Raw genomic sequence first — 15,956 nt, 5'->3', positions numbered from 1 at the left:
ATAAACAAAATGACAAATTAACAGTGAAATCGGCATAGATTTTATCTATGCCGATATTATATATTATTATAATATTTATTGTATTTATATTCAAGATCTTACGTTTGTAATCTTTTTTGTGTTTCTTATCAATACCTTTGAAATGAAACTTATATGAAGAAGCATATATTTACTAATATTCATTAACCGCCGAAATACGCAAGAAGCAAAATTTGTGAACCCACCAATGTGTGATTTTTTCCCATTAAAATATAAAAAAATAACAAAAAATAAATAATAAATAATAAAAATTAAATACGTTTCTTTTAAGATTAAAAAAAAATCTACTTAGTCTTAAAATTTTAAATTTGTTTTCATTATTTCACGGCCCACCCTCAACAAAACTTACAGCCTCCAAGGGGGACCGCGGCCCACAGTTTGGGAAGCGCTGATATAAGCCATACTCTTCACACTGACTGACTTTTACAACAGAATCACAACAGAATGTGTATTCAAATAATTAATCGTAAAAAAATGTTATTTTCGCAACAGCAACTGAACCTATAACCGTAAGTATACAATAGAAACACTAGTAGTGTCTCTATTGTATAATTCTCAAAAACAGGAGGAAGTATTCCCCTCCCCCCAGTATAATGCGATGCTGTGACAAGGGGAAACGCGAAACAATGCCCGCCAAAAAAAAAAAAAAAAAAAATATATATATATATTATTATTTTGTTAAAATTTATTTCTTAGTTGGGTTAGATTCTTAGTCGAGTTCAGTTAGGTTGGATTGTTTTATGGCCAAAGCAACTAAAGCTATAAGGACAGTATATTGTTTGTTAAATGCATATGTTATTCTGGTCACTTACTTCTTTTGCGGTGAAAAATCCGAGTTTCTTAGAGGAAAAAACCTTTCCACCTCTGTGGTTTGAGAGAGCGCTGGCTCTGGTCCTATTGTAGGATATGTCTCTTTTGTGTTCTTCTATACGTAAAAGGATAGATTTAGCCGTCTGACCGTAATATGGTTTGCCACATTCACATATGATCTTGTAGACTCTTGGATACTGAAGAGGGAGACATCCCTACAATAGGACCAGAGCCAGCGCTCTCTCAAGACACGTTCTTTTCTCTATAAACTAGGATGAAGGCCACCAACACCTCGTAGACTGGCCTCAAACCTCCAACATACATACGTGTTATGATGAACTCGAAAGAAAGATACTCGAATGTAAAGAAATATCACTCGATTCATCCCATATGAACAACAGCCTTAGCTACAATCTGTCTGACGCACACAGTCAACTTCAATTGGAACTCCAGCACGCATTCCTGTTTAAAACCTACTACAGTCTTTTTATATTTAGATCTGTTGATATAATTTTATAATGTCTCTGTTATTTTTTATATAATTCTTTGTCTTTGATACCCGAAGAAGTTGATTTTTTCAACGAAACTAGTTGTACCTTAATATTAAAAACCTTGTTGTTTTTATTCTCGGTATTATAGTCATTAAAACTACTTTGATAAGCCTTTTTATGTCACGTTTTTGAAATTCATAAATTATTTAAAATAAAGAGCCAATAGGCTTCATTTCGGCGATATAAACATTATTTAAATTAAGGGGATATTAAATCCCACATTGTTTTAAAACCGAATAAGAAACTCAAAGATCGGAATCAAAGAGTTTCATGCCGAATATAGTAACTATAAAAGTATCGGCGACTACTAGCGTAAGCTAAAGAACGTAGTTCAAGTACGTAGTACAAACTAGGGCAACTCGTAGCAAAGGTGCGTAAAGCTCTGATCGCTATTCTTAGTATTTACCATAATAATTGGCTCTTTATTTTAAATAATTTATGGGTGCACCTTTTTGATAACTCGTATAGCAGAGTATATAAGTTCTTTTCGCTATACCCTTAGTATTATACTTGGTCTAGCTACTCACTGATGAGATCTCAATAAAGATCAAAACCGGTCTGGGTAGTGACCTCCCACCAAAATGTATAACATCATATATCTCCTAGGAGATGTGTTTTACATTATGGGAAATACTAAGAATAGCGATCAGATCTTTACCCACCTTTGCTACGAGTTGCCCTAGTTTGTACTACGTACTTTGGTGTCGTAGTCGCCAGGGAAGGGGCGTAGCCCCTAGTGTATATATATATATATATATATATATATATATATATATATACACCTAGAAAATTGAAAGGTAATCTACGTTATTACTATTAAAATTTGGTGAGTTTTCTCAACAGATATATTTCTCAGCATTTTAGAGTGGTGTGCTGATACATCGGCCAACAGTGGAATGCAAGAAAGTTACAATGTCCAGCGACAAGCTAACAAATCATGTTAGTCTTTGAGTTCGATTATCGCTTCTACGTGTAAAATTATTGAACCAAACATGAAATATATGTTTGTCAATGTCACTAACGATCTAGCACACTTCAATCTAAAGAAATCGTGTAATACAGGCGAATGAACCGTGAATGTTTCTGAACGGTGTTGTAAGGCTTAAAATTTGGTTGAAAATTTTCTGTCTCGTTTTATATAGTTATAATCTATATACAACATTCGAAACGGAGCACTGTGTGATAAAATGCTGTTTATTTTTCCAATTGAAATATTTCTTATAGTGCACTGCGACACCTCATTTAATAATGAAAGATACCCCGATTACTTCGCTACGTACGCAAAGTGATGCCACCATTTTATTATGTAGATAGACGAATATTATAGAAATAGGTTACGATAGAGAACACTGTCCTGATCATGGCCTTTGTCACTTTTATACTTCTGCTCCTTTTTAATCAACAACGTAATTTAAATGCAGAAATTTCTAACATTATTTTGAGATCCCATTTGTGACTGTTAACTAGAACTCATGTAATCTCACGGGACTTTATACACCATTCTAGTCTCGTTAACAGTGACTCAAAATGAAATAAACAGTGTTGTCAAATAAGCTCTTCACTGAACGCTAGAAAATTCTAATCTTGATCATTATTAATAAGTTTCTTCTTAGCCGTAAATAAACTTCAACAAGTATTACCGATATTAGACTGGTAAGAAAGTCATTTAAAATATTTTAAATGAGCTTATTTGAAAGTTATTATCGACTACAAGAAAATGCAATTTGCAGTTTAAATGATAAAAGAGAGTTGTTCGTGTTCGTGATGAAATGTCAGTATATTAATAAACAAAACTGACTCTGAATATTAAAATATCTTTCAATAATAATTTCCAAGCTAAAAACAAAAACAAAAATGTCGATATGTGATCGCATAAAATTCTTTTAGATACATAAAGAGCAGTTAAATAAAAAAAAATATATCCTACAGCTTCTAATTAAAATAATGCACAGATTCCAAATACCAAATTTATTGAAATTTGGTATTTGGAATCCGTGGGGAAAAAACTATTGCTGAAACATTTCAATACTTGCTTTCCATTGGGGGGGGGGGGGGTTCAAAGGAGAAAATCATACTGAAATTGTATATTTAAGCATTTTGTCATAAATTTAATAAATCGCTCTAGCTAAATGCGAATTAATAAAAATAATTTGTGATTTAGTATACACGCACGAAGATGACGAGTTTCGATTTTGGCTTCAAGCAGTGTATTTGATTGCCAAAATATTTCAAAACAATTCGTGATGATATTAATAATGTCATACAGACTAAGTGATGTTTAATGAAACGTGGTATTTCGAATGTGCCGGATCACTTTAATTTTTAATGTCAAAATTAGACAGGAAGAGTAAATAACACTCTAAGTCAAAACCGATTGGAATTTAAGAAAATATGTTATAACATTTGACACGCACCCGTCGGGCTACTCGACCGATTCCTTGAATAAAGTGCACACATCTTGATAGGCATTGTAGAAACAACGGAAATATCACAGAAAATTCCACTCTGAACTATTTCAACCTGTATATTGTATGCAAACAGTTATAAAGGGCAATTATTCCTAATTCTCATATCATGTAACGGAGTAGACAACTAAATAGCAATTTTCTTTGTTAAACATAAGTTCAAGACTGCTTGATGGAACATTTTTTTTCTTATTATTCTATTTTATTGGGAAAAGAATCCAAAATGATTGTTTTCGTTTTTATTCCCCAAACGATTCGAAATTATATAAATTAGTTCAGTACACTTCAGTGGTGTTGTTAAACTAGTCATAAGTGAGTGGTCGATGATTTTTTTTTCGCAATGCAATAATTATAGTTTTATTCTCAAAACAATATGAATGTTACACATACTGTATTTTAATAGCTTGTTCTATAAGTAGATCGTTTTTTTTTTTGTTATTAATCCCATTCGTAATAATAGTAATAATTCTTCTCCGGTTTGACGAACCTTATCGAAAATTGGAACTGAATTACTTTAATGGCAAAATTAAGAAAAAAAAATTATGCCTTCAGCACATATGCCAGTGTTCCCTACGATACCATAAAAACTCAATTAAGAAAATTTGATTTAGATTAAAATAAAAACACCGACATGTTACTCTGTAAATTATCTAGCGAAATTGCCATGGTGAATAATTAGACAAATGTAAAAATCTCGAAGATCCAAAGGAATATGTTATTGCCTCTGAATTACTTTTTAAGGCACTTCAGTGCTTATAAGAACGAACTTTCATACAAGTAACCGATCTGATATATGCGGCATCTGCACTTGATTGTTTTGCATAGTTCGTAGAAAAGATCGGAACGAATGAGAATAAATCATGGTTTCAGTTCAGACAACCATGCTAGCATGCAACTTCACTAGAATCCTAGAAGAGACGGGACAGAGGGGTCCTTTTGGATATAAGGAACTAAAACCGACGATCAAACCATGTCAGGGTGCTACGCGAAGAATATGACCTGCGTATCTTTTTTATTTGATTTTATTTTAGAGAAGAGGTCGTTACGGTATTCTATCTCCTCTCGTCCATCCTAGGACGGGTTGAGTCCCCTCCTAATGAGGGGGGTTACTGGCATATTAATGCAGCCGGTTCACCACTCCTGTGCTGAATCCCCTAAGGGGGATTCAGCAGAGGAGTGGCGAACTGTAATTCATGACTGTAATCCGGGTGTGTGTTCATGGGGGAGCAGGTTTGCCTGCTTGCGGGATGAAAAACCACAGATAAACTAGGGAGAAAAACCCTGCTGTCCACGCCCAAGACCGGCTAACTTGGCTATGGCTGAGGAAGATCATTGAACTCCTCACGTCGTCAACAGGAATCGACCTGGGACACTCCTTCCCTAGGCATATGGTTGCGAAGCGCATAGCCACTAGGCTAACCGCGCGGAGTTACGGTATTCACTTTCCCGAATTTTGGACTTTTCCCACTAACCTACGTAAGCTTTAAAGGAGACTCAAATGTCTACATCTTGTAGTATAGAAGCTATACGTCACGAAGTCCCATCGAAACATGGTAAAAATATGAAATCCATAATTTGTAAACTAATTTGTGACAGTATCTCGATGTACAATCTACAAACATATAATCGATATATAATCTATAACCAGCTAGATAACATCATCATTATCTCCAAAGATATGGACAGCTCTGTTTCGGCATGGTAATAATAATTTATTTAAATAACAATATTCGAATCGAGAATATTCTCAGTATCTTAATTCTTTATGATCTATCATCAAAGATAATGAATGATATCAATATACAATAATGCGATTAGAAACATTTTTTTATTAATCGTCTACGATCTAATACGAACTACTGCATTCCGTGTACAATGGTGTAGTAGTTACTTCGCCACTTTAATTATACCTTCATTCATTCCATTTGTGGCATTGTTTGTTGCAATAATGCAGGCAGGTTTTAAAAGAGAGGCTACTTATAAAAACCAATCATGATTTCTAAATCAAAAATTAAAACAGACCGAAAAATTAACCAAAAATCTGTGCATTAAACTTACGAGTTTTTCAACAACGTAATCGGAGTAGAACTGTTTTTCTTAATTGTCTCCGTAAAAGCACCGACTGCCACAGCTATGCCATAATTGAAAATCTATTTTCAATTACCGCCTGTATAATAAAGCTATCTAAAAACAACAATTTGACGCTTACAAAGGGACATTTATTTATTTTAATTGAATGCGGTTTAATATGTTATACAAAACCAAAATGGTAGTAGTTTAATTATAATTCCACGTTCTTGGAAGCGAACAGTTAAGCACCGAAAAAAAAAAAAAAAAAAAAATTCAGCATCCGACTGAGAGTAGAGTATGTCGATTTACTCCAACATCTGTTATCAAGCACCAAAACAGAAAACAAACTTAGTGTAGATTACATGTTGTACTTACCGCGAGGCGTCGATGAAGTAGATGATCAATGACGCGATACTAAGGAGGAACACCAACACCACCTGGAGAAAGAAAAAAAGAAAAAAAAAGTATTAATCATAAGCACAACAGTTCGATAAAATTTGTAACTCGACAATTCTTTTCAGTTTCGTTATTCAACGAGGTTGTCTTATTAAATAAATTTCTTTAATGCATATCATAAATCGTAAACGTATTAATTCTTAAAATAACAATAATAATAATAATAATTCACAACTGTTTTGTCCTTGTTTCATTTTGTTTTGGTAATAATGTTTCTACCAATATATCTGATATGCTGTTCTAATTATTCTGTAGTTATGGAGACCAAAATCGTATTTTGACATGAATATGTAGGGCATAAGTAGTTCGCCTTAAATATTTTATGTTCTGTCACTGCTTTCCGTACGAATGTGGCATCTCTTTGTTCCCAGAAAATCGGTTTTACCAACCTGCGTTTGCGGAGTTTAATTACCAAGTCGAAAGCTTATTAACTAGCTTGTTTCTGTTTGTTAACTAGCTCTTCAACTGAATATTAAAATATCTTTTCTGTTTGGAAATCCAGTGAGTTACAATGGCTACACAAGCAGAAAACTGTCCCCCCCCCCCCGAATAATCTGACGTACTTAAACGTTTTCGCGCACTTTCGTTTGGTAATTATTAAGGAGTAGAAGACTTTTATTGAAATACATATCTACTGCGTCAATTCTAACCTAATCTTCATTGCATGAAGTCTGACTCCCATTACACTCTCCTATGCCTGATAAGATGATATGCCAGTATGAAAATTGCTTGCAAAGAGAAAATAAAGGTTTTATTACCTGGATATAAAGCTAACACATCTTTCTGTTAAGATGCAAAGACCTTACAGTAGCCAACGTAGCCCTATAATCCTCATCTTTTAAATGATTTCATGATCATTTAAAGCCTCTCTGCTTCAGCACAAACTTCCTGGAATCGCGCATTCTCGTAGTATAATAATGAAATTAATGAATTAAAAAGCGAAAAAGGAGCGAGCTTTATTTCAAAGGAAAGGTAATGAGTATCCATTATTATTTTATGCTAAGTAGGCAAACGATATTTTTGCCTTTGAAAATTTTCCCTAGCTGGCTACTTCATTTGTTCTCATCAGAGAAGTGGCGGGTTGAGTCCAGAGAACAATCCAGATGATGTTCATATTTTGCCGATAAAATAACCCGATTTCTATGTCATCTACAGAGAAACATTTTTTAAAGAGCGCATGTAAAAAGCAACTTGTTAAATGTTGGTAATTTTTCATTTAAGACAAAACCAAATGTATAATTTATTTGAAACGCAGTTTCAGATTACTTTTAGTGAAATATATAATTAAGCCTACTAGAACTTAATGTTATGGCGGAAATAATAAAATTGCCTCTAAGTTAAACGGAGTCATTGATCTTAATAAATTTCGCATAACATGATGAGGTATACTTTTCTCTAACACCGCAAGGGAGCCATTGATCTTAATAAAGTTATCAGGGAAACGCGAACTACGAGCATATTTTCAGGTTATTTTCACATTATATGCAAACTATACCCATGCATTGGATCTATGTTATATGTCACAGTAATTTTATCCTCGTTTATTAGATGCAGAGTTGGCTTTAATATGGCAATATCAATGTCTAAGTTTAAAACAAACAAACAAACGTTTCAATATGTTACCAACATTTTTAAAATTTATGTGCAGAGGAAATGCTAAAGCAAAAGTGGACTAATAATTGAAAAAAACTATACAGAGCTGCATACTTTTTTTGATAGACTCTTCGAGTTTCACTATTAGGGCAAAGCTTCCTATAGACAAGATTAACATTTATAAAGCCTTTCCTGTTGCGGAATGTCATCAATATTTTGTTCCAAAAACATTGCATAAAGAAAATAAAAAAAAACCTAAAAAACCTGCAGCCACTACACAGAAGTGTCCTCTGGACATGTTACCGAAGATGTAGTTGCAGTTTACAACACATAGAGGGCAAGCCATCGATAACAAAATGAGATAAACAGAAAATGTCCCCAAGAGTTTTACTGGCGTGGTATTTCTATTAGATGGAGATGACAGTGATTTGTTATAATACTCACACGGATGTGAAGGTTTTGTTTTCGTATCATATTTCAGTCTCATTATATATAAAATATAATGAACAGCAAGGAGTCATAGAAATTTAAACGCAGTACAGAGAAAGCTACGTTACAGTTATTGCAATAAACTTGTGTCATTTTTATCAAAATGCTTGCAAGTAACACGAATCCTACATCACATCATTAAATTCTGAAAATGATCAAATGCAGCTCACACATTCACATTTATATTATAGCAAAAATTAAAATAAAAAAGAAATCGAACATATTCGCCCGCAGGAGAATGCTTTTCCTCTTTGAGGATGAACTTTTCTAAACCTTTTTTCAAACTATAATAAATTAGCTTGTCGGAGATAGAGGCTAGCGGATTTTTCCTGTTGGACAAGTCGTCCTGACACATACACACGCATAGAATGTATATGGGTTTTACAACTTTGAGTGAGTGAGGGAGGAAAATAGATATTTATATTAATTCGTGAACTTCTTTTTTCATTTATTATTATTATTTTTTTTATTTTCTTGCTTACCATGGAGTAATTTTTTGAATCCATATTCAATTTTTTTAGTGAAACAAGTTTAGAGGCTATTTTTGGTTTCAAAACTCATCATTCTTTTTTGATATCCTCGGTTGCCATGATTAGGTTCTCATTTCAAGATGCTGTTCAGTTTTGGAAAGAACTAAACGTCATTCGGCGCTAAGTATTTAGGATAAGGTGGGCGATACATATTGTGTCCAAAGCTGTTTCGTTGACGACACTTGCTTTCATGCTCAGATTTTCAAATTGAGTTTTACCCTTCTTCGTGTAATCTAAATTTAATTCTCCATCTATGAGTCATACAGTTAAGACTCTATCCAAACTAAAATTACTACTTTTTAACACTTGCATCGGGTTGCAAATGGTAAAAGAAACCAAGGATTTCCAACCTGCTTTAAACTATTTGAAGTTTAAAGTTTCTTCATGATGCTGTCTGATACTCGTAGGTGTGATTTAACATTTCATGCTTCACTTGCAGACTTTTCCATCTTCATACGAAATGTATTGCTGATTCCTGGTTCTAAATAACAATCAGCAGAACAGGTTCCTTTTCACCATAACTTCTAGCAGCAGCAAGGTAATCTAACTAATGTCAATATTTCTGATACATCAATATTCCTACTAAAACATATAAAATCCTTCATTATTGTTTGGCCACATCTCTTATTCGGTGCGTTATTTCTTCATTTATGAAATGGACCATCAAAATGAACATCAACTTGTTCGTAAGTGAAATCATATGGAAACTCTAGGAAAGCAAGTCAACATAACTCATTTATCTGTACGGCATGATCGCCATCGCTTAAACCTTGTGTGGCAATTGCAAACTTAAAACGAAAAAAAAAAAAAAAAAAAAATGTTTTCGTCAGAAATGAAGATTCTTCATGTTCAGTCCAAGGGCAAGCTGTGACTATGAAAGCAATGAAAAGACCGCTTGGAACCAGAATGTCTGGTGCTAAATGTCAAGGACAGTGGAGACTCAATGTTGGGTATATTTCTTTCAGTTTAATCAGATATTTCTGTAATGAAAGCAATTCATGACTGGTCATTTTGTTAACTACGTACGCGCGTGAAAATTGTGTCACTTTTGACTAAATATTCAAATTTTCGTCATCGAAGTAGATAAATCAGTTAGAACGAATATATCGTTGAAGACAATATCCTGAACGCGATGAGTGATATTTTCAAGCATTCCAAAGCATATTAAAATTGATCAGAGTGAAGTAGGTGCTTATGTAGCAAATGTACAGTTGCGATTATCAGCTTCTGCAATAAAACGGTAGTTTTATTTTCGCAAAGGACAGAAAATACCATAAAACATCTGCCTAAAGAAAATGAGAACGCGACGCAAATAGATAATGGAAGAATAAGTCAACTGAAAATTGCAAAACGTCATATTTTTCAATCTAGATCAGGAGTATCATTTAATTAAAGAATATTATACCATGCAAAAACGAACTGTGGAAAAATGGAGGATATTATGGATTCAACCATATATTTTAGCCAAATATAAAAAGAAATTTTTTAAAAAAAGAGTTCCCTGATTAGGGATCACGACGAATTACGTCACGCCTCTGCTGCATTCCCTAAGGGCAAGCATTTATGGCTGTGAGATCTGTGTGCTCACGAAGTGGTTTGCCTATTGTGAACGACAAAAAACACCAGTTTCCGCAGGGGGGGAAAAAACCTTTATCGCCGTATGAGACCGGCTAACTCACCATTTGATTGCAAATACCTGGTAAAGGTTCCTCACGTCACAGACGGAATTCGAACCCCAGGTCTTTCCAACCAAAGAGCTCGACTATACCAACGAAGCTACGGAGACTCTACCAGAGAGCTTATGAGAATATAATCTTGGACATCAGAGTCGCTTGGTTTACACTACTTAAAAGAGACAAGCTCTGTCCAGAAGCCCGTATGTTCGCCTCCTTTTAAATTAAGTGCTAATTCTCATCAGAGACCAGGCAGAAACCTAGAGAACAAAAAACCTCTCTCAATGCCATAATAATACTATGAAAGTTAAATTCATTATAAGTACATTCTCGGTTCCGCTTTGACTGGAAAAGTTGTTGTAGAGAAAATAAAAATAGTTACGTGTTTTATTTGTCGGTTTCTCTCTTGATCATAACTGAAGACAAAAGTAATGTCGAGAATGGTACAGATTGGAAATACATAAGAGACAACTAAAGCTACAAGGCCAACATATGATGTCTATTAATTACTGTGTTCTCCGGGTGATTTGTCTGTTTTTTAAGAGCTAGGGTTGAAGGATGTAAAACCATTTCAACTTCATGCGAGATAGCTAATATCTTCAACAGAAAAGCTATTCGTGACATAGATGGCATTTGAACACAGAAAAATGTCTAAGAGAGAGAGAGAGAGAGAGAGAGAGAGAGAGCACTAATGAAGTACAGTCGACAACACTGCACCTAGACCCAGACATTATCACCACGATCAAAACTACGGAACACAATCGCTACTTTTGCATCTCCAACATTTGCGTTTCCTAAATACAACAATCTTTTTTAATCATGCTCAATGGCTCACCTAATTATAAGCCAATTTGTATCGAAAATGAGCCATCGTAATCCAAATGAGCATCTTTGATATGAATTAAAAAGAATAAATAACATCGGATGTGCTCTGGTTGAGCTGTCTTTTTTTTTTTTGACAGAAAACTAACTTTTTAGTTTCTTACTGAAGGGCGTCTACTCGGGAATCCTTTTGCACATCAGTTGGAAGGGAAACAACTCTGAGAGAGAGAGAGAGAGAGAGAGAGAGAGAGAGAGAGAGAGAGAGAGAGAGAAGCCCGAGTTAAACAGAGGAAATCAACGAAAGGATTTTTTCTGCTTCTGAAAGGGTAATCCTCCAATTGGTTAACTTACTTTCGGACAAAAAGCACATATAAAGGTTTTTAAATGTTCTGGAAGGGATTTGAACCCAGCTATTTCCAATCAAAGACCGTCTTCTTCCAAAACCATTACCGAGGCGTTAATTTTATTTCACTGCAGGATGCAGAGGAATAGCATTCCATCTGCATCCTGTAATAACTATAAAAGAAAGCTCTCAAGAAAAATGTACTTAATCCAAGACCATACCGCAATCCATTTTTACTAAACAATATTTGCAAAATTTTGGTTGCATTTAGCTGAATGCACTATAGAAGACGGATTATTTATGAATCTTATGCCATTACTTTTGGCAATGCACTGCATGTAAACAAATTACTTGAGGTTATTTTAAGCACATTTTCAAGCAGGTGCCAAGCGTGAACGTAGCGTCATTATTACATGCTTCCTCGATAATTTGTGGAAATTATGTGCGCACTTAGGCATTCCACAGTTTCTTAAAATATTATTTCGACTAATCTTAGATCATTTTTGAAACGGCCAAACATGTCAGCTGATTCTAAGAAAGAGACTCAAGAAAATATTGCGTTACTCTCTTTCTGATCGATTGAACGCCTTTGACCTTCGGCGCTGTCCGCCACAAAACTCGTATTGCTATGGCAACGTCGTCTTGCTCTTCGATTTTCCTTCTCTCACTAGCAACAGAGCTACATGAGGAGAAATGAACGTCACTGCAAGCAGATTTGGGAAGAATCGAAATTCTTTCTTTCTTTCTTTCTTTTGAAAAGCTCCACTTGAAAAGTTCTTCACTTCGCTCGCTGGCATGTAATCCTTAGGAAACGGGCCCCGTTCTTTAAGAACGCCATTACACTATTCCCCAGGATTATGATTCTCATAAGCATTCGTTGGATTTATATAAATGGAACGTTTCTGCATAGGCAGCATTTAAACCCTTTAATAGTCTTGCTATTTATAATAATTTATTGCATGCTTAGTTTTCTAACACGAGATTAGAATCAGCAGGGTATGGAAAGTTCCGAAATCCAATTAAGGTTTTCTATGTAAGAACATCGTTATTTCTTTGGTCTCGTATTTCTATGGAATGCTAAGTATGCATTAAAAGTAAACCGATGAATAACCGGCTGGTTGTGGTTGTGGTTGGAATTACAACCGAAGCAAACTATAAGGCCATTGTATTATGTCTGTGAATTGCGTGTGTTTTTCTGAGTAGTGTGTCTGTTTTGAGGGATGTAAAAACCCTGTCAGCTCCGTATGAGACCGGATAACTCACCTTCAAATGAAAATACCTTTATAAGGTTATATAAGGTTATTCGCGTTCTGGAAAGAATTCGAATCCAGATACAGACTGGATTCTAACCTGATAGAGAATATTCTTACATCATTTTGATGATTGAAAGAAAGGAAAGACATGGACTTAACTCTATCCATTTATAGAGATATCAGCATAACAGGAAACTTGCTGCAATGAAAAATGTTTAGGAAGCCGCTCTGTAGTGCAATCGGTAGCAACAGCGTCCTTTAGCAGCCAGAAAGACCTCGGTTCAAATCCTATACAGGACACTGCATGAAAGTGAGGCAGGTAGTGTCACATAGAAATGGCAGATTTCTCTGCTGCAAAATAAATAAACTTACTAAAGAGCACCAGTAATGATAGACATAGCAGATTACTGTGGTGACGGAATTAACTGCCGTGTAATGACCTAAACAAAAGTCAGTTCGCTTTTGTGTAACAGCACGTTTGGTACAATACGTCTGTTCATACTACAACTTATTCGAAAGTCATGGAATGGTTCAGTTCATCTATAGAAAATGTACTGCAATACCATGGCAATCATTATATTATCCATTTTCCTCAACAAGCGAACAAAAGCTTGAAATTATTATTATTATTATTATTATTATTATTATTATTATTATTATTACGTGGTCCCTCTAGGAAGTCCAAGGGCTCATATCGAGGAAGGGCACCTACTCTACAACTGTCTCCACCAATCAATCCACCAACCGCAACTACACCAACACCATATATACCGCCCACCACCACCACTAGTATTTCCACAGACAATCACAAACATCCATGCCCACAGCGGGATTCGAACCCGCAGGCTGGAGAGCGGATACGCTAACCACTCGGCCAACCAGGTCGGCAATACGTAGTATTTTATTTTCATGGAGTGGAGATTTCAGAATGAAGTATGATTTATTATTATTATTACGTGACACCTCCAGGGAGTCCAAAGACTCATCGAGGAAGGGCTCTACAACTCTCCGTCTCCACCACTCAATCCACCAACTACAACGAACCACAACTACCATCATTATCCACACCAACGCCATCTACCGCCCACCACCAACACTACAATTTTCACAGACAATCACAAACATCCATGCCCACGGCGGGATTCGAACCCGCAGCCTTTTTGGCTGGAGAGCGGATACGCTGACCACTCGTCCAACCTAGCCAGCGATATGTTTTGTGACTTCTCGAATAGCATCCATAATAACTGTTTTGACAGCAGTGATATCTCATTTTTCGACAAGAAGCATAAATCACAGAGGTAAAATCAAGTGCGAGATGAGATACTGCAAAACTAAAAACAATGTTTAGTCAGGTCATGCGGCCTGTATTTTGGAAAACGCGTAGTTCTTTAAAATCGACTGCCTAACTTACGCAAAATCTATTTGATCCGTGTATTGGAATTTTCTAGACATTCGAAGCTTATTCTATGTAAGAAGAAGATACTCACAGTATCTTCTTCTTCTTGAATAAACCTACAATGAGGAATTCCTTTCAAATATATAAAAAAAAAAAAATCTTAATGTCGTCTAATGCTTTCCTAGACATCCTCATTGTTTCATTATTACAATGATATCCAAGCCACCATATGATTCAACAAAATTTTACATTTTTGGAAAGTTAAGCGTCTGCCGTGGCATTGACTACGAGTAATTGTACAAACAGATAATAAAATAAGAAAATAAAATCTGGAGATCTCCTAACCCTTCGAGGATAAGTTAAAACATAGCATTTGCCCTTTGATTGGAAACTTAAAATGTTAAAGAGCTCTCAGGTTTGTTTTCCCACTGTTTTTATTCAGAAAACAGAGACCTTAAGATTTTTTTTTTCGTGCTGCAACAACAGACAAATTTGCAAGTGAATGTAAACAATAATTCTAAATAACCCATAGCTCCTATCCTATTCTAAGCATGTTTTCAATTCCGGCAACGCTTAAAAATCTCCAAGAAATCTGTAGAAAAAACTACTTTCAGCTCAATCAAAAACACAAATCTGACATCTCGCTCTGGATTTCGTGCACATGCGCCCTTATCGACGCCAACTATGTCTGACAGTGCGACAGGATAACTTCTCATTTGAAATTTGAATATACCGCATTTTCAAGAACGGATCTTTTATTATTATATAATCTTCTTTGAAAGTACTCAAAAATGCTTCAGATTACAATTTCAGAAACGTTGAGAAAGCAGAATTTGCATGGTTCACCAGCTCAGTAAGACGCTGAAATGGCTAAATGACAAAGTTGACAAATCTTAGTGGCTGAAGATATTTTGAAAGTAATGAATGTCCCTAAGAGGCTGCTATACCGACTGCCTCTTTGGAAGAATATTCGATCCCTTTCTTTCTATCTTTTTTTTCTCACAGAAATACGACCTCATTACTGTGCAGGCTACGTCCAGACCTCAATGCAGCTACGAGAACTTTGACAGATGCTGCAACAAAAAAGAAAAGAAGAATGTTATACAAAATGTTAAAAAGGCTGAGTCACGCCACAGCTCTAATATATAGGACAGAACTCTAGATGACGTCCGCTTTCACTGAAGCCAGATGCGGAGACATCTTATTAATGGAATGATATTCGCTCGCAGAAAGCTACAAAAAAAAAAAAAAAAAAAAATTCTAGCTGGATTGGCTGTTATACTATGCTGTGCACTAATCTATATCCAATTCAGCATAGATCTAAAATAAATGCGGAACTTAAACCAGTCATGCAAAACTCCAAGAGTTGTACATCCATTATCGCAAATTTGCTATTCATTGCAGTACAGTTCCACCAAATTTATAGATAGTTCAATTGCTACGAGGTTAAAAATATAATCTAAATA

General features: G+C 35.2%; 1 protein-coding gene across 4 annotated transcripts in view; it reads right to left on the bottom strand.

Annotated features, from left to right (window-relative positions):
- slo (calcium-activated potassium channel slo) overlaps positions 1-15,956 on the bottom strand; it is an 880,402-nt gene that overhangs the window by 755,822 nt on the left and 108,624 nt on the right. For all 4 annotated transcript variants that reach the window (XM_090404400.1, XM_090404403.1, XM_090404399.1 and 1 more), the window contains exon 2: positions 6,311-6,372. In XM_090404400.1, the coding sequence (XP_090260526.1) occupies positions 6,311-6,372 (62 nt within the window). The remainder of the gene's footprint in view (positions 1-6,310; positions 6,373-15,956) is intronic.

The sequence above is a fragment of the Typopeltis vanoorti genome, chromosome 14, assembly GCF_054136105.1.
Source record: "Typopeltis vanoorti isolate ZY-2024b chromosome 14, IOZ_Tvanoo_1.0, whole genome shotgun sequence".
In the NCBI taxonomy this organism is placed as follows: domain Eukaryota; kingdom Metazoa; phylum Arthropoda; class Arachnida; order Uropygi; family Thelyphonidae; genus Typopeltis; species Typopeltis vanoorti.
Note: the sequence above shows the minus strand (reverse complement) of the source record. Positions and strands in the feature narration are given on the sequence as shown.